The sequence below is a fragment of the Dromaius novaehollandiae genome, chromosome 4 (genome assembly GCF_036370855.1).
Source record: "Dromaius novaehollandiae isolate bDroNov1 chromosome 4, bDroNov1.hap1, whole genome shotgun sequence".
NCBI lineage: Eukaryota > Metazoa > Chordata > Aves > Casuariiformes > Dromaiidae > Dromaius > Dromaius novaehollandiae.
In genome coordinates this window covers 36,258,214-36,285,198 of record NC_088101.1, presented here as the reverse complement: position 1 = coordinate 36,285,198, position 26,985 = coordinate 36,258,214, and the positions used below count along the sequence as shown (strand labels likewise).

The 26,985-nt window shown below is 38.2% G+C and overlaps 1 protein-coding gene across 1 annotated transcript; it reads right to left on the bottom strand.

The window, feature by feature from the left end:
- Positions 1 to 370: 370 nt before the first annotated feature.
- SMARCA5 (SWI/SNF related, matrix associated, actin dependent regulator of chromatin, subfamily a, member 5) lies at positions 371 to 24,792 on the bottom strand. Its single transcript, XM_064510766.1, has 24 exons — positions 24,496 to 24,792; positions 22,190 to 22,264; positions 19,928 to 20,094; positions 19,117 to 19,217; positions 18,311 to 18,411; positions 16,183 to 16,362; positions 14,572 to 14,727; positions 14,336 to 14,467; positions 12,283 to 12,351; positions 11,705 to 11,814; positions 11,218 to 11,444; positions 10,323 to 10,444; positions 10,082 to 10,234; positions 8,700 to 8,836; positions 7,782 to 7,926; positions 7,462 to 7,581; positions 7,107 to 7,217; positions 6,371 to 6,484; positions 6,040 to 6,162; positions 4,613 to 4,745; positions 3,442 to 3,560; positions 2,290 to 2,502; positions 1,727 to 1,837; positions 371 to 671 (listed from the first exon to the last, which is right to left on the bottom strand). Exons 1-24 carry the CDS (start codon positions 24,619 to 24,621, stop codon positions 606 to 608), a joined length of 3,111 nt encoding a protein of 1,036 aa, XP_064366836.1. The 5' UTR covers positions 24,622 to 24,792; the 3' UTR covers positions 371 to 605.
- Positions 24,793 to 26,985: the final 2,193 nt, after the last annotated feature.

The following is a 26,985-nucleotide window of genomic DNA, read 5'->3' as shown; positions in this document are numbered from 1 at the left end:
GTTACTTACCTTTCTGCTAGCACATACTGTAAGCAGAAAAATGTTTTCATTTTGTTCCAAATAACATGTTGATCAGACGTTCTTGAGGTGGTAAATACCTGTCTTTCCCTGTAATGTCTCAGGACACAGCATGTTTGTGCAGTAAAATAAAGTTCAGTAAAGTAAAAGTCAAAGCCACAGAATTTCCAAAAGTTGGGTTTGATTGGGGGTGGGGACGTGGGAGGGGGTGACTTATATCAAGAAAAAAACACTTAAATTATTCTATTGATCATAATGGAAAAACAGTGTTCACTAAGGTAAAAACAGTTTTGGGTGACTAAATAAATGGGTATTCAAGTGGAAACATTTACGAAAAAAGTCCAGTGAAGCCTTATTAATAAATGAAGCCTATTTATTACTTCAAGTGTTAATGGTAAAAAAAATTCAGCACAGCTGTTGCATTTAAAAAAGTGAAACTACATTAAGTACTATGTTTCTAGTTCAGTAAACAGATGAACCCCATGTCCTTTAATGACATAATAGTTGAGCATTATACAGTACATCTTATGAAGACCCGTAAATTAAAGAACTACTTTTCAAATTTAGTGATTACAAAAATTCTGCATTCACAGCTTTAGCTTCTTTTTTCTTCCACGACCATCAGGAGTACCATCCATTTTACGCTTCTGTGCCTGTAAGGTAAGGTTTTAAGTAAGTTACTGTGGTAGAAAAAAGATGGTAAGCAATGCGTTTCAAATAAAAACAGATGGTGATGGTGTACCCTGGCAGTTTAAACTGTGATAATTGGAAATGCTGTAATATGGTAAATATGCACATCCCACTCAGTATCAGTACAGCAGTTCTACTGTATTCTTCCAATTCTGGAAGAGTATGATTTCATAGAGAAAAAATGTACAGAAGCAAGTCAGGATGTCATAAAGCTTCCTACTTATGCAATGGTATTTCTAAACACCTGTTTAAGTATTCTGTACAGCTGTAAGAAACTTATTAATCCACTACTGTAACCTTCCTGATTTATGCACATCTGCAAAGTAAGTTGTCATTCTCTGTTTTTGGTAGTGCCACTACTCTAGGCAAGAAACTGTGTAGAACATGCTATTTCATTTACAAAACAGGCCCACATATTTAGGAAAACATTAAATGTATTCAGGAAAAAGAGCAGTCTCAAGCATGTGTGCTTGTTTTCCTAAGTACAGACTCAGTTCTTTTCATGACCATTTCCCCCATACAGTGAAAGTGATGGCAGACAACAGTGTCTACATGGAAACACTTGTAAGAGGAGACCTACAGTAACATTCTCAAAGTGGAATGAATGGTCCACACAGCCTGCATAAAATACTTCACTTCGGGTAGAAATAATTTCTGTATAGATAAAAAGTAATCAAAAGGCCAAGTAAATCGCAGGTGTGTTTCATCAAGGTAAAGTCACACAGCCTGCAACTTAGTGATCAAAAACATAACATGCTTATCTGTTCCAAAGTACATGAGCTACAATTTAGAACCTGAACTCAATTTTCCTTTCTCATTTTCCATCCCTAACTGCACTAGTTGACTCACAGTGCGGACTTCAAGCCACTCTTAACTTTGCCCTTTAAATTCTTGTTTTGTTTTGTCTTGTTTTGTTTTGTTTGCCAATAACTTCATGCATTGCTTTTCCTAGACAACTACTAGGAAAGCAGCTTGTCTTAAATGAGTTTTAACACAGAAATGCCTTCTTAAATCTTACCGATGAGGGTTTTGGTCCACGTTTCTTCTTTTCTGCCTTTTCCTTTTCTTCTAATTCCATGTTTTCTCTTTCAATCAAGGTAATTAAAGTATTGCATCTTCTCTGCAGCTCCTAAATTGCACAACACATTCAACAGATTAGGCAGCTGCTTAATGTAAAAAATCGTCATATTAGAACAGTAGAAATGCCTATAATAAGTTTTTTTATTTCATCATGCAAAAACTTTACAGAATGAAATACCAATGAAATCCACAAATGTTTCATGGTAGTTACCAGCTGGCTTTACGAGGAATGGATTTGATTGCAAATGTTTGCTTTTCAAAACAGATGCTGGTTTTGAAAAACAGTACCTTGGAATTTAAATTTCTTCTCCTGTAAGATTCTGTAGTTTACTGTATTTGTCATTTGTTACACTTGTGGAATAGTCTCCATAAATTTAATGTATTGTATATATGCACATGTGCACATAGGCAAAAGCTACTTAACCTGTTATATAACCATGTTGTCCTGGGGGAGAATTCATAGGCATTCATGAACAAAGAGCAAAACAGATTAATACATACCATTGCAGTTCTAGACTTGAGAAACCAGTCAAATCTGAACTGAGGAGAGTTTCGGATACACTGTCTTAATTCATCATACACATTTTCTTTATCAAATCCTAGCTTGTGAAGCATACAGATTAGAAAGCGATCCTCCTCTTCAGTGTAATTCTTCCCTTTATTAGTACCGTATGATATTCTTAACTGGTGGAAAGGGGCTTTGTATCTGCCAATCTAAAGAAAACAAGATCATACAAAACTAAGACATAATTTAGAATCAGCCTGGAACTGTTTTAGATGAAAGCAATACATCACATGAAGGCAGACAGGGGAACAACATCAAGTTAGGTAATTAGACCTTTATTAGACCGCTGGTGGTAGGTCACCATTTAAGGAACAGTAGGTTCAAGATTTGAATTGATCAATATTTTCTAAACTGCTGAGTTTGACAGCTTTGTGATCTTTTGATTAACTGTAGACTTCAATCCTGAACACTACATTTGAAAATAGTTGAGATCTGCTGGCCTTCAAATGGTAATAAGGTTTCTCTCTAACATACTGAAAGCTCAGGAATGGTCAAAATCAGAGCTGGATTAACATGGTACATGAGACTGTGTAGCTCATGGCTCAGCTGCATTTTGGTAGTTGAGTCAGACACTGCCTTAAGTGGGGAAAAAAATTCTGATTTTTTTTTTTCTTAATTAATTATAAATCCGTTCATTATCAAACCCTACCTGGTTAAGGATACAGATCAAAAAGAAAGCCCCCTTTGCTGGATAAGTACTGCAAGTGTATCATTTTCAGTTCTGGGGGTTCCAAAAAACAGAAATTCTGCTTCTCTGAAAACCATGTAGTTATCGGGAATTTATTATATGCCATTATGAACTGTTCAAACCCTGGTAAAGACAACTTGAAAACAAGAGGTGATCTTTATGTATGGCTTAATCTATCAGCCAAAACAGGAATTTTTAACTTGGATGTTTACAGTTAAATTCAAGAGTAGAAACTGCAAAGGATGGCCACTGTATAGAATGGAAACTGCTAAGGAAGAATATGTAAGAGAGGCAAATACCATACCCACCTTGCCCTCCTAGTGAAGCATATGTATTAGTAACACTGCATCTCACTTCACTGGCACAGGGAAATAAAGAAAGAAAGAAACACAGCAAATACCTTTGTATCAAGTGCTTTTTTTATGCTGATTCGTCTCTGAATTCTGGCTTCTCCTCTTTCTATTTGAGCCATGATCTTTTCTATATCTTGGAGTTCATTGCATCTTTCCCAGAACACAGCTACAAAAAGAGCCACTGGTTAGTTTCTTATAACTTTTAAGCTAGTTTCTTATAACTTTTAAGCTGCAATAGTGTAGCTTAAAGAGCAAACTTTTGGTAATACTGCAACACATGATTTCAGCAAGTGAAGACTCCTTAGTAGGCAAAAGCATGCCTATTTCTGTACAGCAGTAAGTTCTGATAAAAGGAAGTAACATCTAACATTTTTAAGGTAAAAAAATATATATTTTGTATAGGTTAAGATACAGAAGTCCTCATTTTAAATCAGGTGTGATACAGGCCAGAAAAGTTTTCATTAGTCTATCTCCTTCTCAAAGAAAAAGTTTTTTTAAAGTGGAAACTGCTATAACAGCAATACTTTATTACAGGAGGAAGAGGGAGGGTAACTACAAGTGGTCAAAGACCACAGCAAGCATCTAAAAGACAATTAGGTGTGTATACAAGGTTTTTCAAGAGTTGGTCACATCTGTAAGCAGCTGTATACCCTTAAAATTTTGGCCCTTGCAGCTGCTGGATGCAGCAGTGGAAGATACCTCTCAAAGACATTGGAGGCAAGTAGCCAAATGATCTTAGGCCGCAAAAAACAGTGGCTATATTCACTTTAAAAATTTCTTTTTGCTATAATCACTTGCAGTATCCCATCCTTTAACAAAGGGCTAGTAAAGGTGTAAAGATTTACAGAAACTACTGTTTGGCTAATGCAAAGAGAAATCGCCCCACCTAATAAAAGCTTTTTTTTTTTTTCTTAGCGTTTTCTTTTGCAAAAATTACCAAAAAATAACTGAAGACAGGTGTGGCCAATTAGAGTGGATTTAGAATATTTAAAGGTGGACCAATACTAGCTTATATGCACATTTCAATACAGCTGTAACTATGCAGGGGCAAAACACGCTAGATACCTTCCAAATCCATCAGTACAAGTCCTCCATGAATGTCTTAAGGAGCCATATAAGTCTCAAAAATAACGTTTAGCATGTGCATAGGCATTTCAAACTAGGAAAGATGGCATTAAATACAGATTTGCAGAGTTGACCATTTAAAAAGACAGTTACCTGAGTATTCAATGACTTCCTCGGGGGTTTTTCCTTCTACTTCTCGTGCTATATTTTCAATATCATCACGGCCCCACTTCTCATTAGCTTTGATGAACTGGTTAAAATCTCTCTTATTCCAGTTAGTGAATCCCTTTACAGCAATCAAAAGCAAACAGTGCACAGAAGTTTACGATTTGGCTTCCTCCAAATTTGTTTCAATAGATTTCTTTAAAGTGCCTATGCCTAACATTTCCATCATTCCAACAATATTAAACCTCTCTTTTTTTCTGCAGTTTAATGTTACAGGAAAAAAAAAAAAAAACCCACTGCTTTTATACCATACTCACTGGAGTCACTCCCTCTAAATACTGCATAATGATTAGCACTGGGTCCCTACTCTACTCCAGTAGTTAGATTACTACTACTACTTTCAGTTAACAATCTTTATTTCATGTATTAGCCCCTCATACCAGTAATCGCTAAAAAGGACAAAGGCTTTTTTTTTTTTTTTTTTAAGAGGAAAGAAAACAAAAACCAGAGAAGCAAGTGCTCTCAATTCCCCACCCCACCCCCCCGTCAGAGAGGACCACCAACCTGGCAGATACTATCATCAGCCTTCTGCATTTTTCCTGGTCAGTCTCCCTCCAAAGGTCTAAAGGTATCTTGTGATGCTGGTCACAAGGAAATGGAATAGCAGCACTGAAGTTACCAGCTGCCAAAATAGGCTGATTTCATACTGGCAACAATTTATTTGACTGTACTCTTCTTAACAGGGAATGGTTCCTGTGCATTGCTAGTCAAACAAGACACCTTGCTCTATAATCCTCCACAAAAAAAAAAAAAAAAAACTTGAAAACAGAATATCCTAACAAGGAGTTACAGAACTCAACCTAGTTTAAATAAGTTAGGTAGCACATACATTTCAGTTTATATCCTCTTCGAGAGCTGGACATTATTCATTTGCAGTCACTATTCGGGAAAACTGACCACTCACCCTGCCATATTCAAGTTACAGATTGTTATCAATTGGCAGAGGCTACGCTTTTAAATGATGTGGAAAGTAGCGCATCAGCTCTGCAGCTAGTCTACACGGTCCCACAACTGAGAAAAAAGTGTCAGTGTCTATAGTCAGTGCAAACTCGGGAATCCAGACTCTGGAAGCTGGGACAGTTCTCACTCACTAGACTTACTTAAAAATATGTAGGCTATAGATCAGATTAAGTAGCAGCTACATGCACTAGTCTGGTGGGCATCCTGCAAAGGCATACAGGCTGATGACAAAGCTAAAAATAAATTTTTTTTGATCTCTTTTCAGTATGAACCAAAATTTGCAACCACATTAAACACAGCGTTTGTGACTCAATGACTAAAGAATATTCCTATAACATTGTAATAGACAAAGCAAGCAGAAGATCATTTCAATTTCACTAAAGGACTGACCGTACCTGCGTTAGAAGCTTCTCTTTTTCCTCTAATTCTTCATCATTAAGAGGTTCAGCTTCATCAATCTTAAGCTGCTCTTCCTTTTGTGCTTGGGCTGAATTTGGTAGATCAGGATTACGAGGTACCTGAAAGTTTTTCAATTACATAAAATTTGATGAATAAAACAAATGCTAGTTGTAGCCTCTCTATTAATACAACCTAATCATTTGTTCAGAGCAAGGTAATTTTTTTTTTCCATTCAAATCAGTGTGAAAGACAGGGCAAGTACATACTCCCTTACCATTAAATGTTGCAACAAAATGCACTGACACAATGAGTGAATTCTTCTATTACCTTGTAACCAATTGTTTTTCTGTAGTAGAGAATCTCTTTTTCCAATAGTTCAAACAGGCGCGGAGGAAAAAATTGAAAGTCCTGTACATTTGGCTGTTTTGGAGGCCGTGGTGCCTGAAATGTATAGACATTTTGCATTTGACTCCCTTTCATGTCCAGAATCTGCTTGCTTGTAATAAATGAATGAGTTCAGTTTGTGAGAGGTAAAAGTTTTAATTTTACAAAAAAAATGCACTGTCCTTACTAAAACAGTCAACACTGAAACACCAGGCAAGTGACTGAACTACAACCACGAAGACCTACTTTAGAAGTATAGGAGAGAGGGTCGTTTAGGGAGAGGAGGCTTGCGGGGTGGGGTGTCACACATACATCCCCTTGAACAAAGCTCAGGTGTCGGAGTAATGGTAAGAAAACCCCATAGATAAGGAAAATCCACCACTGTTGGTGCTTAGGCAAAAATAAAATGTAAAAACAAAATAAGAAACACCCTGGTCTTACCCTCCTATGTTCTTATATCACCTGATTAAAGAAGTTTCATTCTGCTGTTAATTCTTCCTCACAGAAATTCATCTTAAGCCCTTTGGATCTTTCTGAGTTTAAGTCAGTCCTTCAGGTGCCTCCCCCATTTATAAAAGTGAATAGAATATCTTTTTATGAATTAACAGCAATTTCTTGCTTTCAGCTGTAACCATTTCTCATGTATATTTGAAAGATTTACTTTAATTGGTCAACTCACCTTGGGTGCCTTTGGCTCACTGACGCGAAGAGCCTCTCTGAAGTATGCATCTACAGCATAATTGGCTTTTCTTTCTCGTTTAGGTGGTTCAATCCACTCTGTAAATGCCATCTACAAAAACAAGCCCCCCCACCCCCCAAGAAATATTAAGACTAAGTCTTCTTACAAAATACTCATACCAGATGTGAGTTTTATAAAAAATTAGGCCTACAGCTGCTTTATGTAAAAGCTGTAATTAAACTTACAAGCTATTTTTGTATGGTATGCTGTACTTTAACAAATACATGTTTTAAATAAAATATGGTTCAATCTTACAGATCAGTGCTTTCCTCTAAAAAACAAATTTAAATGTTACCTTCTGTTTTTCTCTGTAGTCCTCCCCTTCAAAATTATACACGCTGGACTCTGTATCCATTGTGAAATTTCTGAGTGAGCTTTCACCCATCTTTGAGAGTTTTTCATTCATTTCTGCAGTCTAGGGGGGAGGGGGGAAACAGTAACAATTTTGAAAGATACTGCATTATAAAATTTCTGTTATAACAATAAAAAAAAGATGTTTGACCAATATGAAACTCCTTAATAGCAAAACCCATAGTTCTCCACCTTACATTGAAGTTACGGGCTAGCAAGATAGCATGTTACTTTTTGTTTTTTCTTTTTTAACCTTTTTCTCACCTTCTTTGCACCTCTTTCCAAAATGTGATCAATATCTTCATCTGTAATCTCACTCTCCTTTGACGCAAACACATGCGTTGCTCCATGTCTGATCATTTGCAGCATTTCATCCTTCCCAAGTTTATTCAGGTTTTGATCCACCAGTCTTCCTGAAGATAAAAGCATTGGAGCATAGCAACTTACTAAAGAATTTATATTACTGAAGGAACAAAATAAGTTTTTCTCTTCCCCTGACACTTCCAAGCTAAAGCTATACCCTTTTCTGTTGGTAAAGGAAATTCACCCTACTCAGAAGGCACAGGAACCATTTCCGCAAAAAAAAAAAAAAAAAAAGACAAGAAAAAACCAAAAGAATTGCCAGCAAAATCTAGCCAGGGATTGCATACACTTGCTTAATCATACAGTAATTGTGTCCGATGAACAGCATTTTGGACGTGAGGCTTTCTATATGAGCTTTATGCTACAGGGTATGGTTCAGCAACTTCAGGACCAAACATTCTTGTTAACACGACACTAAAATGTAATGCTTTTCCAAAAATAAAGTTACTGATTCCATCTAAATGAACCAGGAGGGTCACATTGTCATCACTTCTCCCCATCTATTATTAAAAAACAGGAAAAAAAGCATTTATTTCTCCATTTTGGAGTCGAAGTTGAGCACTCCTTAAAAAAAATGTTATGACTAGACCCACTTGTACATATTTATCACTAGAGAAGTAATCAAAAATTTAATGACAGAAACCTATCCTTTTTGAAAAATATATTTCCAAGTGGATCAGGACTTTGCACTCCATCTACAGAATATCACTGGGGCATTCCCATTAACTCTTAACTAGACGATTTCTCCATAGTTTACAAGTTGTGAAAACAGAAAAGAAACACATTATACATACAAACAGAATAACGGCCTTCATATACTTGCCTTGCTGAATGACTATGGAATCTAGCCGGAGTTTCATTTCTGCACGTTCCACTATTCTTTCTTCCACTGTATTGTCTGTGATAAATCTGAACACTCTAACAGTTTTGGTTTGGCCAATTCTGTGTGCTCGATCCTAAGCAAAAAAACACGTAACACAATAATTAATGCTTGCTTTCTAGCACATACAAATAATTAGTCTTCAATTTTTGTCAGTTCCAACATACTGATTTGTAAAACAGAATAGCATAGCTTAGGTAAATCTTTACAGAAACCGAGTTAACATGACTACCCAAGACAGCCTGTTCTTATTTGCTTTTCAAGTTTTTATTTTTTCTATTTTTTTTATTTTTTTCCCCCCAAAAGACATCAACAATGAGCATCACTGTAGACCTTAAACCTAAAAATAGTGGGTGCTGATGGTTTTTTCTTAACTCAGGTATCACACAGGGGAGAAGACTGGGTGCTTCTGGCCTTATCTGACCTTCCATAAAAATCAAAGTATTTAACCGATTATCTCTCTACTGACCAAAAGCTATCATTCTCAAAATCCTTCAGTCTTGCTACAAATATTGCAAGAAGCATACCCCTGCACCACATCATCTGAGTGGAAAATGATTAACCACTGTGAGAATTAATATTCTGAACAGACACCTTTAGTGGCAACTGGAATTATCTGGCTTAGCTTCCAGTCCCTGGTTTCATCATTCTTTTGAATTAATTTTAGCTAGAATACTTGCGAACCTGCAGCTTCACTGAAATGATTAAAGAAGAAATTTACAAGATTTGTCACTGAAAAGCCTCCGATACTGGCAGTTTTTAAATGACACTTTCTTATGTGGTCAGTAGTGTTCTCGACATGTCCCAAGGTCAGGGATGCATGCAAATCTGTTGCAAAAAAACTAATGATGACTGCTAAAAGGAGCTCATTCACTTATTACCACCTTAAAAGCAGTTTTTGAGAAGTTCAGGTCCAGCTTTTATCTCCTTTCCAAGTGTCAGTGAAGACAGCGTACATGCATTCACCTCCATACAGAAATAAAGCTTTATACTTTTAGGATAAATACACACTGTGCTAGAGTTTGTTTTAAAAAAACAAAGACGGTTACCTTAATTAAACACTACTAACAGTACCATAATATATACCACAGCATTTCCCCCTGCTGAAATCATTTTGTAGCCCAAATGTGACTTAAGTGTTCCTCAAAGTGAAAGCTGCACTGGACCTGAAAATCAGTCTCACAAATACTACTCCTGTGCTAAAACAGGAAACATATCAACTCAGTGTAAAAATACTACATTAGGTCACACATGTATTTACAGGAAAGCTGTGTGAGAAAGCAAAAGAAAAAAAGGACAACATTTCCATCTGAATTCTTACCATAGCCTGAAGATCTACTTGTGGGTTCCAGTCTGAATCATACAGAATTACAACATCAGCAGTAGCCAAATTGATTCCAAGACCTCCAGCTCGTGTACTCAACATGAACACAAACTTTGAGCTACCAGGTTCATTATATGCATTAATAGAAGCCTATATAAATAAAAAGAACACGTCAGTTGAACCAAACATTTTATGAATACTATTTTTACTTAAGTAAAATACTTAAAATTTTAGATACCTGTCTCTCATCATGAGGCGTTTGTCCATCCAGCCTACAATATTCATAATTTCGCCACATACAGTAATCTTCCAAGATGTCTAAGACTCTGGTCATCTGACTGAAGATTAAAACTCTCGAACCTTTTGGGGGTAAAAAGCTTTTATGTTTTCACCAAAACTTAAGACTTATGAACTCTATGAATTTGCCTAATCAAAAAGGCAAGGAGGGCAATGCATGTTACTATCAACTAGAGCAGTTATAAATAAAAGGACTCACTTTAATAACATAATGCTGATAACTTTTCAGGAATATATACATAGAATAACAAATATAGAAAAAATGTGGTATTTTTATTGACCAAGCATTAGAATATGAAAGAACTTGTAACTTCAAATGTTTCTATGAATAACAGAATCACATCTATAACGCAGGGCTGCAGATGCTGCTACCAAGTACTGTAATGAATACCCAATATTTCATATATAGGCATTTCTATATTCTTTACATATAATTTATACTCATTGTGCAAAGGAAATTTTCTTGGGAAAACTGGGAAAATTTCTTGGGAAAAAAGTGGCATATGAGAAGAAATTTCTCTTCCAAATATAAAAATATCAAAGAGTAAAAAGAACAAAATTTTTTAAGCATTTGTGTTGGAATTAGAGTATCTAGAAATAAAGTTGTTCTTCTAGAAATAAAGTTGTTCTTAAAAGTCAATTTACTTATCTGTCAAGAACATTCAAAAACGTAAATGTAAAGTAACTTACGCAAATAGACACAACTACTTCTGACTACATGAGGGATTTAACTACAAGACAGAATATCACAAAGCTTCCGTTTCCCTTTACATCCTCCTAGTTTTGATGTTTAATCATTAAACTAAACAAGTCTCAAAAGAGAAAGTGAGGTATACCTTGTTCTTTCAACTTCGGTAGTAATTTGTCCAATACTACCATTTTCCCACTGTTGGTGACCAAATGCATATCTGTTGTGTAAGGTGGACCAGGTTCTGCTCCATCAAAGAGATACGGATGATTGCAACATTTTCGCAGTTGCATAAGGATATTCAACAGTCTCATTTTGTCCAGCTTCCCAGCAGAATTCAATATATCTATATCCTTCATTAAGATTCGTGTATACCTATATCAAAGAAAAAAACCCTCTTTAACTGTACAACAAAGTTCTCCTTCCCTTAAATAAGGCATAGTCAAAAGCATATCTCTTCTCATTTCATAAGATGCATAGTTTTGTCACAATAAAAGCATCACAAGCATATACATTATGAGTTGGGCGGAATTTAGTATGTCAGAAGGAATTAAATGAAGCTCTACACAACCCAAGTCTCAAGCAGCACATTCCTTCTGAACTTTAACCACAGCATAGTCAAGTATATGAATTACCATTCTCGTTGCATTTTGCTGAGACCCACATAAATTTTAACTTCCTTCTTTGGAGGCAAGCTTTTCTCTACATCGGCTTTAATGCGACGTAAAAGGAATGGTCGTAGCACCTGAAAGATATTGCATCGTTAAATGTATTTTGGAAGCTGAAATACTGAACATGTCAATAGACATAAGCAGTGCAGATATTCTCTCTTCTAGATGCTCAAACTCCAAAGTTATTACCTGATCCAGGTCATCTGAAAAAACAATCAGTATACACAGATTATTATACAAGGGAATAAACACAAGGTGTCTTTGGAAGACTCAAAGATTAACACTTTTTTTTTTCTGCTTAACTGAAATCTCCAAGGTTTCTTCACAGCATTATTTTTAATGTAAGCATCTGAGAGCCTTAAAAACCCAAACTACTGACCCTCCCCTCTCCCCAAAAACCATTTGCTTTTCAAGAAATGAATCATCTTATGAGCTTCTCCAACCTATTCTGAAAACCTACCACAGTTTTTGAAATATCATCAAATGACTTTGAACCTAACTTAGATAAACATAACATTTACACACAAAGCAGAAACACTTACCATGTGGAGACGTTCCACCAACTTTTGATCCCCTAGACAGTTGTTTGTATCAAACCACGAATCAAAGTCCTGTATCAACAAAACAATTCACATGTATGAAGTTCCCTCTCAAGGTACATTACAGTATCACTGCAATGATGAGTAAAAATAACTCAGTGATTCTGTTACATGCTTAGTAAGTAAAGGAACAGATCACCCCTTCTGGCCTACCTCACTTTGCTTTCAACACGCAGTTTAGCAGCATCTCTTTATCTACTTCAGCTTAACATGAACCTTCCAAAAAACCCCAATTTACCATCATGTTTTCTAAGATTTAAGCTGCTTTTGCTATAGAACAGCATGCCTCAACTCTCTTTCTAGAGTAAAATCAACAGCTTGGGGCTCACAGACATTAATCCACCTAACCTCCCTCTTCAAAAAAATATTGAAAAGATGAAAAAGAGGTGCTAGTTGCTCCTTAGAAAAATATGAAGTAAGAGTCTGTGGCCAAAATTAGTTAGTGGAAATTTAAACAATACATGCTTGCCACCTGTCAGAATGTTACCAAATTTTGTGACCTAGTTTCCTTAATTCTTAAAATTACCTGCACTAATACATTATTGATAATCATACTTCTTTAGGTGAAACTTTCAAAGCCTTTCATATAGATCACCTGTTTGTTCTCCTTGATGTTATCCTTAGTTTTATGTACTTACTCCTAATTATTCTTATAGCAAGATTCCTGTTGCTTATTACTATTTTGTTCCTATCCAGTGCAGGTTTACACATTCGGTATCCTATAAAGAAGTGCTGGCGTACATGAAAAGACGCACAAAAACAGTGGAAATTCAGATGTACTCAGAGTTAGCTTAGCTTGCAGTACTGTATTTTTCACATCAGAAATTTTAACACTTCAAACACATCAGCACCTGAGCAAACAAATTTACAATGGTGCAGAAAAATGTTCACAACCAGACCCCAAATGAAGAGCTTAAGTTGGCTAAATTACATTCATTGCCATGCTTAGTTTCTGTGAAGCAGGACTATGGCTTCAGTCTGTAATTTCTGGAACACCACAGTCACATCAGTGACAAGTGAAAACCAAATCAAAACAAAAACACCAGACAAATTATCTTTGATTAAACGTGATGTTTCACACCTTCCAAGTTTTTCTGATTGGAGAGGTTTTTTTTTTTTTTTTAGCAGTCATCCTTATGTAAAAATCTATTGTGCTACCTTTAAAAGATTACTCTATACCTTAACAAAACAAAACAAAACAACAAAACAAAAAAAAAAAGCCTATACTTCTCTGTTGAAAAAGAATAGGATTCACTGACTATCAGTCCGCTAGACAAATTTCTGCTGGAAGCTGCGTACCAGTACAGCATTTGATGAAAAATTAAAAGGAAAAGGTAAAATTTTGGCTGAATATATCACAAGAGCTCCCTTCCCACAGATTTTACACTCTCAATTCCCAATTCATCAAAACAGTTAAGCACATACTTGAAAACAGGCACAGAAATAAGTATCTTCCTGAATCATTACTGTGAACACCTCTCAGCAGACACACAGGTTCTATGGCTTAGGGAAATCTATTGCTGATTAAATAATATCTCCCTACTAACAGGAAAGCTGTCTTGAATAAACAATAAAGTAACTTATATAAAAGAACCAGGTTAGTTGTTTTAGCCATCACAATGTTTAATCTGATTTTGAAATGCAGCAGAGATCACCTTCACATTGTGATTGGTAATACCTCTCACATCTGCTAAGCTTACAATTCAAAAATGACCATGCCGAGAAAATTAGCATACCTACTACACTTTACAACATTACAAACATTTACTGACTGTCAATCTGCCATTATCAGAGACTGATACTTTTGCATTTCTCTGAAATCCTTTATCTTACCTACCAAGACATCAAGAAGAGATCTGATTAATGATAATAACGAGGTGACAGCAACCTGATATACACAGCATAATTCTCAAACTCACATATATTCAGGTCTATTTCCAAAATTTGGAAAACCACCAAAGTTCACTTAATTTGATTAGCAGAAATTATGACTTACTTCGGATGAGTTAAACACATCTGGCAAAAGAAAGTTAAGAAGTGCCCAGAGTTCATGTAAGTTGTTCTGAAGTGGAGTTCCAGTCAACAGCAACCGATTTGTAGTCTTGAATTCCCTCACAATTTCTGATAACTGAAAGAAAATGAGACATAAGCAGATATAACAACGTTACCAGTTTTCCCCACACACCTGCCTAACAACCCACACAAATACATGTCTGTGAAAGCATAAATTACCTTTGATTTTTCATTTTTAATCCTGTGGGCTTCATCTATAACTAGATATCTCCAGTTAAACTTTTTGAATACTGATTTCTCTTTGATAAGCATTTCATATGATGTTACGCAAACATCCCATTCTCCTGGCAGCAACACATCTCGGACAAAGGCAGCCTAGATGGCAAAGTGACAGTTGTTTGTTATTGAGGATTTCTCAAAACTAAGACAAAAAGAACACATTAGTGATGTCAAAATTTTAAAACAATGTTGCTGCTATTTTTGAAAATAAAGATAAGATTAATTATAGACTTGACATAACATATGACTATTCAAAGACGTCAGAATTTTGTCAGTGCCGAAGCTGCTAAAACCCTTGCGGCAGAGCAGAGAAGGGATTTCAGCTCTAAATTCTGGTTTTGGAAACTGCAGAGGACTACACAGAGGAGTTATTGAATAGCTGAACTATACAATTAAAAATTTCAGAAAAAGCCCTAAAAAATTCAATTTGAGTTCCAGTTTAGAACATTGTGGTTTTTGAATACGAAAAACAATCCCAAGCACAACTTCACTTAGCCAGTTAAACATTTTCTAGAGTGCTGACAACCAAGGATTGAAAGAGGATGCAGTAACTGGTAAGAATCCAAATTACAGAGAAGCATGTATGTTAAGAGCTTAACTCCTATAAGCAAGAAATATACTGATGAAAGAATAAGAACTTCTGGATTCTGAAAAGGTGCACTATGAATATAGCTGGGTATCAGATCTGGATCAATGATTTCTGAAATTATTTAAAATCTCCATCAATATTTTTGTTACATAACTTCCAACCCAAGAAACTCTGAAAATAAAGCTAGGTGCCCTTAGAATAAAAAAAAAAAAAAATCCTGCTGACAAGAGCAGAAAATTAATGACATCGGTAATAACTACTCCTTCCATAAATAAATGAACTAACTCTAGGGACAATTCTATAGATGCACCAGCATAATCAAACTCAGTATTTTTTAAAACAGAAGTTTCCTTTGATGTGCTAAAAAAAAGACAGAATGATTCAATCAAAAGTCTGTATGTGGTTGAAAAAATATTTTCTCTTATAATTGACAAAATTCAAGCAGAATAAGATCCATCTGAGTACCACTTTTTCCAACCAAAACCCCCTGGACATTAAGCTCACAGACTGTTTTCAGGAAACAGTTACTTGGTGAGAGATCCTGCAATCCTCTTAAGAGCTGCTATTACAGCCAATAAAATGTACTATAATAAAGCAGTTAGAAAACAAACGACTTATTTCCAGACTTCATATAAATGACAGCACTTTATAAAAACAACCTCACTCTTCTGTTTTATAATTTATCAGTTTCTGTTGACCTATGTGGTAAACTGCCTTCACAAAAGGAGAAAAACTGAGGACAAGAAATTAGAACTGTAAAGTGATGAGGCAACAGCTGGACAAGATACATATGAATTCTGAGCTCGTTATATTTGAAGTAAGTAGCACTTGTAGGTCTTAAATGTTTAACCACTACAAATCCAAGTAACATCCCTCCTTGTGAACGGAAGATAAGGACAGCAAAATTGCACGCTGAACTGATCAGGTACGAACACAGGAAAAATAACCATGTCAAAACTTACTCGTTGGTCTTTGTCACCGATCAAACAAACTGCTCGAAGTGTAGGTACCCATCTCTTAAATTCATTCATCCAGTTATGTAGAGTGGACTTCGGAACTAACACCATGTGAGGACCAGGAATATTTCTGTAGTGTTTCATATATCCAAGAAGTGAAATTGTTTGCAGTGTCTTCCCAAGACCCTGTGAGAGAAATTAACATGTCAGAAGAAATTTCTGAGAAAATACCTTTAAAAAACGTCAAACGTGATCTCTGAGAATTTGACAGAAGACACAGCAGCCTGAACAAAGGATTAAGATATACTAAGGACAGTGCTACTCACAGAAGGCATCAAAATTTTAACTAGAAAAAACTCATACTGCTTCTCATGTTTAAAAAAAAAAAGAGAGACTAACATTTTCCAACTTGTGGTCATAAAGTTAGAACTTTACCTTAGCTTTCAAATAAGACACATTTTCAGAAAGGCAAGAAAACTTTACTTTGTAAAATTGTTCTTTGTCAAATAGGGTGTACTCAGATTATTTATTTAGAAACCAATAAAACATTAAAAACTGTAAGTATGTATTCTCTTAAACTTGAAGTAAAGCAAAGAATTTTAGAATCCTGTAGGAAGACTTCTTATAAGCCACATGATTTCAGTTCTTGTGAGAAGAAAGGCAAACATGAGCTCATGTAAAGAGCTGCACATATGAAATAAGAAAACAACCACTGAGCTTCTTCAGAAGCACTTTTTAAAAGTGCTCTGTTTATTATTCAGGAGAAATATTAAAGATTTTGTATCTTCAGCATATAATTTTATTACAACAAAACTGAGGAAGACATGCATAAACTGGATCATTCATATCATTTCAAAAATTCAGAAAGATTGTGACTCAAATACACAGGATTCAAAAAAAACCCAAACTGCAAGTTATTTTTGCTTCCAGAATTAAATTCTGTTTTCAAAATGAGCACATTTTGCCTGGTATAAGGTGTAGAAAAAAATATTTACAGGCTGTGTAAAAAGCATTAAACAAGACAATTAACATTTAAAAATAAATCCACAAATATTTAATAGTAAATATTTAATTTCCTCAATACAAGATGGATTTTGGAATACAACAAATCCAATTATTTATAAAATTTCCCAAACTACTTCGTTGAAATAAGCCTGCTCCATTTACAGCTGTATTCAGCAAAGAAAATCCTGTATTGACAAGTATGCATGCTGAAGAAAATCCTTGAACTATGCTAAACTGAATTAAACTCAAACTAAATTAAACATGTTATTAAACAACAGCTTAAAATCAATTGTCTCTAATTTAGCTTGAAGACATTTTACTGCACAGAAAAGCAACTGCCAGTAAGGTATGAGAAACAAAATATACTGAAATATAATCAGATCTTTGTTTTTCCGTATCAGCTCCTTACAAAAATCAGAACCAGCTAAAATCACTTTGCAGAGGGAAGAAAAAAAAATCTGCCTCTCAATTTACTACAATTTTTTTCACCTCTCATCTTTCAGGGAAAAAGAATAAAAACAGAAGCAAAAGAGGCTATGGTCAGCACTGACTGAAATGGCCACGGCCACAGTATCAAAGACCTTTTAACATGGCTCTCTAGCTACATCTATTTTAACATTGTTTTTCCCAGAAAATTTCCCACTGTTGCACTTCTTGCTGCTGAGAACGTCAATCCATACAGGACGCTTCTATCCTGCCATCTGCATTTCACCCTAACCACAATAGGAAGTGTTCCCACATCTGTTGCTTTTTTTATACATGATGCCCTCTTCACAAAGGGGAGCTTCAGAATATCATAACAAAATAAATGCAATTTAAAGAAAAAAGAAAAAAAAAAAGATGTCTCATTCTGCAGAACATTTTTATCCCAGAATTGCATTTACCTAAAGGTTGAGAGAATCTGTTTTCATATGCCTATTTCTTAAGCTGCCTACACAGCTTATTTCAATTAACGGATAAATGTGATGTACACTGTTTTAACATTACTGATTTAAAACATACTAGAAAAACAAAATATGGCAGATTATATACTGCATTTTGTACTATTTAAAAGAATACTTAGCTGAACTAAAATTGTACTGCGTCACTTGTGTTGACATTCCCAACAGAAGTACAGCTACAGGCATACCATTTCATCCGCTAGGATTCCATTGATGCCATTTTCATACAAAGAGATGAGCCAGTTCAATCCTCGGACCTGATAATCACGCAGCTTTCCCCATTTAACATCTAAAAGACATGAAAGAACAGACAAAAAGATCAGTAAGAACTTACCAAAGAATTTTACCATCCCTTGACTGCTAATTGAGACTGATTATTTAAGCAAGCAATAAATTTTAGGTAGTAAATTGCAAAGGACAAAGAAGAGATCAAAGACAGCAACATGTAAATTTTGTTTCTATAAGCATAAGAAGCAAGAGCTAACACTGCTTCAACAGCATAGGTTTGTGCAAGACTCCAAGATATGTGGAAATTCTTATTTTATAAATCTCCCCAAATTAGAACATACCAGAATATTAAAATAACAGGATATTAAATTCCCTATTAAATAGATTAAAAGCTGTTGTATACTTCAAATTGTACTAGAAGGTAGATTACATATGGAAAAATTGTAAGATAGACTACTAAAAACAGAGTTTTAAGTCCAGATACAGCTGGACTAGGAAAGAGCTACAGCTTTTTCTTAGCAACTAAGGTAGGTCAACTAGATTTCTAAAGGACAGGAATCACTACACCATCTTTCTAGCCTGAAAAAACCCAGCCCCTTACTAATGTATTTTGTCCAATTAGGTTGCTGCTGGTTATTTTCCTTTCCCCTCTCCCCCACAAAATCAACTCATCTCCCATGAAAGGGTGCAAATAAACTCCATTTTAAACTACATAGGTTTAAAAGAAAGAAACTTTCAGGGGAATAAAAGAAAAGAGGAAACATACATGATGGAGACTCTTCAAATCGAGTGCATACATTAGTTGCCTTAGAGCTTTCTGTTAACAGCTCCTCATCTTCTTCCTGTTCTGTTCTACGATGCCGGTAGCTTTTTTAAAAAAAAAAAAGAAAAGAAAAGAAAAAAAAAGTAAGTTTCTCGCTAACCTGAAAAGACACTAAACTGTTCCAAAATCAAATCTAATCGCATTGTGGTACAGACCACAAACACCTAAAGGAGCTTCTTGCAATTTTTTTCAAATGAACTGATCCACTAACATACTGCTTTCTAATTTTTAAGAGCCACTAGCTTCTTAATGATAAACTGACTATTACATTCCAGCTGAGATTATTAGCAGCCTCAAATATCAGTGTTCAGCCACAAGACAGATTAAGCCAGTGTACTTCAAGAGCTCTACAACATCTGCCATAAGCTAGAGAGATACTGTAGTCATACAAGCTGCAATGAAGGCAATCCAAATTTCTCAATTTCTGATGTTCAAGCTGCCTGTAAGACACACTACACTGTTGCTCTCCAAAGAGTCTTGCAACTTATAGCCACGAAGGCTCTACTTTTCTACCCCCACTTCTCTTCATGCTGGAATACTTCTAACCATGACAGTACTTCACCACCAACACCAAATTCTTATAACTCTTAGAATTCTTAAACAACCCTCAACTTACAGGTGGGAAGTTAAAAAAAAAATACAGTGTAAAACACACAGCAAAACAGAAGAAAAGGCCAGTAAGTTTAACTTACATTCCTAAAGTACAATAAAACCCGTAATTACAGTACAAACTGGCCTACATGTCATCACTTACTCGCCAACTGACAGTAAATTCTGTTTCTCGTCCTTCTTTATTCGTGGACGTCCTGGTTTCATTTTCAAAGGTGAAGTTGGAGTTTTCTGAGCAGCAGGCTGAATGAAATGAGCAAACAGCTCAGTCTGCTTCAACAGATACTCAAATCTGTTTGCTCTGTCTGTTTGCTGTTGACAAAGAAAATCGAGTGGAACAAGTGTGAGACACTGCAATACGCGTTCAGTTTTTAAAAAACTAGCACATGCTTTCAAACACTTCAGATCCATATTTATTCAAATGCATGCCTACAATAAAAAAAAGCAAAACAATTGCATCAACAATGCAACCACTGCTGACAGGCTTAATATTCTTCCACTGGCTGAAGGCTAACCTTTATCACACAGTAAAATCAAAGTTGCAAGCCAGATCCGCCTAAGACTGAAATCCAGCTTTAGCACAATGATTGTATGGGTGTCCCTGGACATGGCAGCAGAGTTCATTTAACAGCCTTCTCCCACCAAAAAGGATGGTCCCACTCCCAGAAATTTACTCCCCACCCAGCATTCACATGATTCTTCAATAAATTCGTTCATCTCACCAACCTGGCAACAACTATTTTCTCCTCTACTGCACTAGTTTCCTGCTTGCTTAGTGAGATAAACCACCTCACTGAGGTGTCAGATAAGCAAAAGAGTTAGCATGAAGGAGAGGCAGAAGAGACAGAGAAGAAGAGCCCATAGCTAGAAGCCAGAGCACCTATTTCAGCAGCAGAGCTATTAGATATGCTCAGCCTAACTTGTCAGACTGCACCCTTTGATATGGGACACTGTTTCTGCTGTGCAAAAAAAGATTACAGGAGACAATATTAATATCTAAAAGGTTCAGTTGCTTTAAGACAGGTTCCACTTGGAATCAACACATCTTTCCATGGCCACTTCAACTGTCCTGAGTTTATGGAGACTTTAGAATAGACAACTGAGACAGAAAACAGCTCCAAGTTTAACAGCAGCCACTCTGACATTCTGCCAGTTACCACAACATAACCTCGTATTTAGCAACCTGCACAGTTAACAGGAAGTCAGCTTTCTCAATAAAAAGGAACATATATTCCAGATTGCTGCAAGACCAACTGCAACTCAGTCAATATTCTCCTCTGTCAAGTAAGCAGATCCTGCTCTACAGTGTGCGATCCTGCTCTACAGTGGAGTGAGAAAAAGGAGAGCAAGAAAGAGAAAGCCAGATGCTTTATATACACAAGTAAATCCTACACACACCACAGATGAGCCAGACTCTAACTGTGGTTTAAGCTTGGTTGTCACAGCTACAAAATCCACATCCTTTGAACTACAGTTTTCCTATCTATTCTTCAGATTTTTTTAATTTACTTTATAACAGTTTCTGAAGAAGAAACTAGGTAAGGTCTAATTTTATTATCCAAATTGCTCAGCTTCCTGTGAATTTTGAAAACACTAAATTTAAGAGCTTCCTCTTTCATTTACTTAGACCCGTAAACTGTAACGTTTAAAAGAACCTGCCTATTTTGAAGTCTTCCTACTAAAGTATATTTCACTTGAGAATTAATGTAAGAATTTGCAGTATCTACTTAAAGCCTTATGCTAAAGTTTTTATTTCTCCTCCGTCTGCCCCACTAAACAAAAAACATATATTTTTCCTGCTGTAAAGGACTACTATTCCTGCAGTTCAAGCATAAGTTTCGAGTTATTTCCCTGTATTTGACAGTGATATGAAAGGGCTGGAACTTCAACCGATTCCATTCATTAAGAAAGGTAGTAGCCAGTTAGGATAGACCCTCTCCTAGATGATCTTTCAATTTCTGACCAAGAAAGTGAATATTCAACTCTTCATTATCCTCCCTATCTCCAGGAAGGACTACTCCACAGACAACTCTAAAAGCAACAGCACAGTTCTTACTACATTTTTTTCCCCAAAGGTATCTGAATACTTCCCATTCTTTCTAAATCTAGAGTGCTGCAAAACTGCTAGGACTATACTTACTAGAACCAGCAAAACACATTTGCAGTTATACCAACCTATCACTGCAATGGAAATGGAGAAGCAACAAAGGAACAGAGAACAAAACGTCAAAAAGGAAAAGAGATTTCTTTTTCTTTGACTTTTTTGGTTGCTAATTACTTGAATGTGTTTGAAGGAGTAGACAAAGGCCTATAAATCCCGTTAACAGATTTCAAAAGAGCAAAACACTAAATTTTAACCAACTGTGTAAGTACTGGATATCTGTATGCATTCCCAAATATTACATACCATTTTCTCTTCATATGTAGGATCTGCTTCCTGGATTTCTTTTTGTTTTCCTGGTGATGCATCATCAAATGATTCCTGAGGGGAAAAAGAATTAGAAATAACTTATTTTCCAAACAACAGAAGATACCCATGTAAAGGCAAATAAGCCGGTTACAAATTACTATCTATCCACATCGGATAGCAAATCCATCTTCTGTTTCTTTGGTATAGCCACATTTCTATTAATTACTTTAAAATTAACTGGGTCATGGATCAGTGATCCCTCCCACAAAAGGAGGGACAGAGCTAGCTCTCCATAATCCAATTTAGCTCCATCCTTGTAGCATCACATGAAGGTAAACAAGAGAGCCAGCTGTGGTCCAGGAGCCCAGCATGCCACTTCCAGGGTGCTGAGCCAAAGCCCTCCTAAAGCTGCCTCTGGAGAGTACTGTAAAAGAACTAGCTCTGGTCCTGAAGCAACAGCACTTTCAAGTTTTTTGCTTTTTCCAGATGACCCGGATCCCTCATCACTCTGCACCAAGTGAACAACTCTATATAAAGACCTTGAATTACAGTTTTGTCCTGGAAGCAGGGTAGCATGTTAGAGAAGCTGTATTTTTCCCCTCTTTTGTTTACTGAATCAAGTAACTGTTGTTGCCAACGGTACCACCAATAACAGAAAAACAAGTTCCAGGGTTTGTTTTTTGACAATCCTTCCTCATCCTCTTTCCTGCCCACTCCTTGGCACACCGCCTTCAACCACCCTTTCAGGCCAGGATTTTTTTTGTCCTTCTCTCATTTTTTTTTCCAAGTTAACTCCTTCCCTATCATCACCCACATTTAACTTCACATTTTCCTGTTCTTACTACTGTACCAAAAACAACAGGACAATCTTTTACCGCTCAACCACAAGACAGTACTTTACAAAATACTTATCGAAAGAGTGAAAAGAAAAAAAAGAATGAAATGCCTACAAAGTCATTACTAAATATCCATTTAGTCGAGCCAACTGAGAATTCAGCTAAATTCAGTTCAGAACAAAGAAACGATATGAAACAATGGGAAACAAAACATGGGCTGCTTGTGGGGGGGGTGTCTCCTCACAAAACTCCAGCAGGTATGGATGTGAAAATAGGAGAACCTTAACATAAATGTCTCATTTGCCAGTCAAAAGATAAAGAACTCAACATAAAAAGTTACAGCTGAGGATCTTTCACATTCTTTTACAAATTTTCTTACTCATCTCCTGATGCATTTATTTAATACTCATCTCACAGGGAGCACAAGGAAGGCAGTATTGTTTGAGCTCCTCTACAAAATTCATGTTTCTCCTGAAGTGCTTAACATGTGAAACACAATGAAACACATGAAAAGCAGTCACAAGCCATCTGACCTCTCCATGTGCCATAACCACAACAAAAACTTCCAAATTAGCTGAACAGTGAGAAAAACAATCTTAACTGATTAGGGCTATTAAGAAGCCATTTAGACTGAAACTTCAGTTTAGCGAGGTAACTGCTTCCCCGAGTAAAAAGGGATTAACTTTGCAAATACAGTAAGGACCCTCATGTACAAAAGCATCAAAAGCATGCATTTCACAGCTTCCACACACTAAGCCTAGCCTAAAATTGCCTTATTTCTGCAGGTTCAAGCAGGACTTATTACCCAGAGTGCTTTAGCTACTTGCTCATCTCGAGAATACGGCACTTGCAAATTTATTTAAATGAAGTAGGTTGGACTGTACAGCATGACTCAGAGTACAAAACACCCAGCGCTAAAAGCAGGACCAACCAGTTTCCTCATATCATTAAAGAAACAATGCCGCGATAAAATTAGCATCTCCAGGCAATCATTCAAAACCCCTTGAAATTTCTGGAATAAGCACCTGTTGCCAAAAAATAAACATAAAACCCAACCGCGACCCCCCGGCCGGCAGCGGCCCCCTCCGCGAGTTCAGAACCGCTTCAGCGCACGGGAGAAACCGGTGCTCCTCCGAGCGTGAACGCGCTCGCGTCTTCCGACGCGGAGGCAGGGAGCAGAGGTGACGGGAAGCCTCTCCGCGGAGGAAGAGGCCACTTGGAGGCGGCGGCTGACGGCGCCCGCGGAGATCTCCGCGCCTCCAAAAGAAAGTCGCGGGCGGGGGGTGGAAAAAGCTGCCCGAGCGCCGGGCAGGGGGGCCGGCGCCAGCCCGACCGCGCGCCCAACGGCCACGCTGACGCCGCTCCGGCCCCGCCGCCCCCGGCTCCATTGTCCGCGCCCCACGCGGCCGCCCCCGGCCTCGTGGCGGGCACCTGCCGCCGACCCCCCGCCGGCGGAGAGCGCCTGACCTCCATCTCGGTGTCGGCCCCGGCCGCCGGCGCTGCCGCCGCGGCCTCGCTGCTGTTGGCGCCCGGCGGCAGCGGCGCGGGCGGCTCGTCCGGTGGCGGCGGCCCCTGCTGCTGCCCGGCGGACATGATCCCGCCCGCCCGCAGACAAAGCTCCGCCGGGACCCGGCCCGGCGCGGCCCGGCCCCGGCGCGGTGCGCGAGGGAGGCGGGCGGCAGCGAGGCCGCCTGAGGCCGGCGCGGGGGCGGGGGGGACGCGCGCGGGGCCCGGTGCGCGGCCGCGGCTGAGGCCCGTCAGCGCTGCCGCCGGCTCGCTCGGCGGGCGCCCACCAACCAGGAACCGAGCCGCCGGCTCCGCGCTCTCGCGAGAACCGTGCCGCGAGCGTGGGGCGCGGGGGGAGGGGCGGGGCGGGGCCGGAGCCAGTGCGCGTGCGCCCTCGGCGCGAGCCCCGGCGCCGCGCCGGCCTCATGGCGGGGGCGGGAGCGCTTTGTGGCGTCACTGCCGCCTTGTTCTCCTCGGGTCTGGCCGAGCAGAAGTGGGGAGTCGAGCTGGCGCGCGGCCTCACGTCACGCGCCGGTAACGGCCGGCGGGGGCTTGTTTCTGCCCCTCCCCCTAACAGACAGCGGCGGGGAGGGGAGGGTAACGCTGCTGTAGCGGTTTCTGCTATTTGGCCCAGAGGAAAAGGGGGGTTAGAAGCACTAATACATGATGAAGCCCCAGCCCCGGCTACAAGGGAGTCTAAACTTTATGATTAGTCCACAGTAAATCTACTACAGGAAACAAAACCTGAAGTGTTTAAAACCGTTCACCTTTCGCCCCGGAGTGGTGTGCGCGGGAGGACGGGCCTTGGGCCACCACTGCGGCCTAAGGAGACGAGGCAGGAGCAAGGGGCACGCTGAAAAAAAAAAAGAAGTAAAAGTGAGATGATCAGGGAACGAAGAGTGCAGCCACGCTACTGCTTTTACCTGTGGTGGCTGGCTCCAGCTGCAACTTTTTTTTTAGTATTAAAAAAAAAAATACATTACTTCGAGAGAGTTTGGAAATTATATTAAATATAATACTTCTTCCTGCTACCTTGCTCAACTTGCAGCCTAGGTTCCTCTCTGTACAGCTTCGAACACGTTGCAAGAAGCCCATGGCTGTTGCTTGAATTCAAGTCAGCTATCACACCACTGCTACCTAGACAAGGTGGTGAAGGCTCATTACTAAAATATAATTGGTATCACCATGACATGTCCCAAAAGAAAATACCATGAAGACACCAATGCTATGAAATAGCAGGTCTCACATCAAACAGTGTTCTTCTCAGGCCACTCACACTGATCCTCTCTCACTGGAGATGTTCTGTTTTGAATAAAAAGATGTGAATGTTCACTGAAATGGGTGCCAGAGCTAACACCACTGCACGCACTAAAGTCACCTTCCGTCTGTCTGGTTCAAGGAGCCAGATCAAGCTTGCAGGTAGCAGCAATCATCTGATCGTCCCTACTTACCGTGCCATGAACCACTGACCCGAGTTCACATCACAGAAGCAGCCTGGAGTGCACAAAATGGGATTCTTTGGGGAAGAAACAGGCAGAAAGATAAGTTTCCACAGGACCCTTATTGCATTTCCCCCTGCTAACAGAGGCTGAGTCCAAAGGACCAGGCTAGGGCTAGGCTGAAGCAAAAGTTTCCCAAATGGCATACAGTCTGGACACTGGGTACCCCATATCAACAATTTGCTCTACAGATCTACTCCTGTCAGTTTGTTATATTTGTAGATATGCCTGCATTAAGATAAAAGGAGGTGCTCTCTGCTATGATTGTTACAACTCTTCATTTCATTGTTTTTTATTACTGACATCCTTTAGAAAATTTGAAATTAAAGTAGTTTGCTCTGACATTTCTGAAACTGTCATTTCATTTCTGCCAAAACTATTCAGAAGAATACAATGAATTTCAATTTTCCTAGAACAAAATTTTTCAACTAATAAAACTTTTACCAACATGTTTCCCCACGGCTTATTCTCATCTCTCATGATAGGTGAAAAACCCAGTTCCTTTGCCAAAGCTGCTTCTCTGCATCCAGAGACATGGTGCTTTTTTCTTGCATCTCCACCCATATCTTAGGTTTTAAATATATGCAGTACCAAATTATAGTGATTATTCATTTAGTCACCTGTACTATTCCAGCGTGAAGTTACCCTAGTCTTAAGTCCAGTTTTAATCTGCTCTGCCTCAGCTTCTACCTTCTCTCCTCATCTACAGTTGCTTCTGATGACGCAGTACTATGTGCATGGTGTGGCCAGTAGGTAACGGTGGGAAGCAAGCTTTACTCTGCCTTCCTCATTTAGCACTTACTCTTCTCCCCTACAAAGCCCTCAAACAAAACTGCAGGTGGAGAATCACTGGTGGACTACATGTTCAAAAGAAAAGTAGCATAGAAGGCTGAGGAAGGGTTCAAGGCATTCGAGAAGTTGTTTCAGCACCTTCAACATCATCTTTTTATAA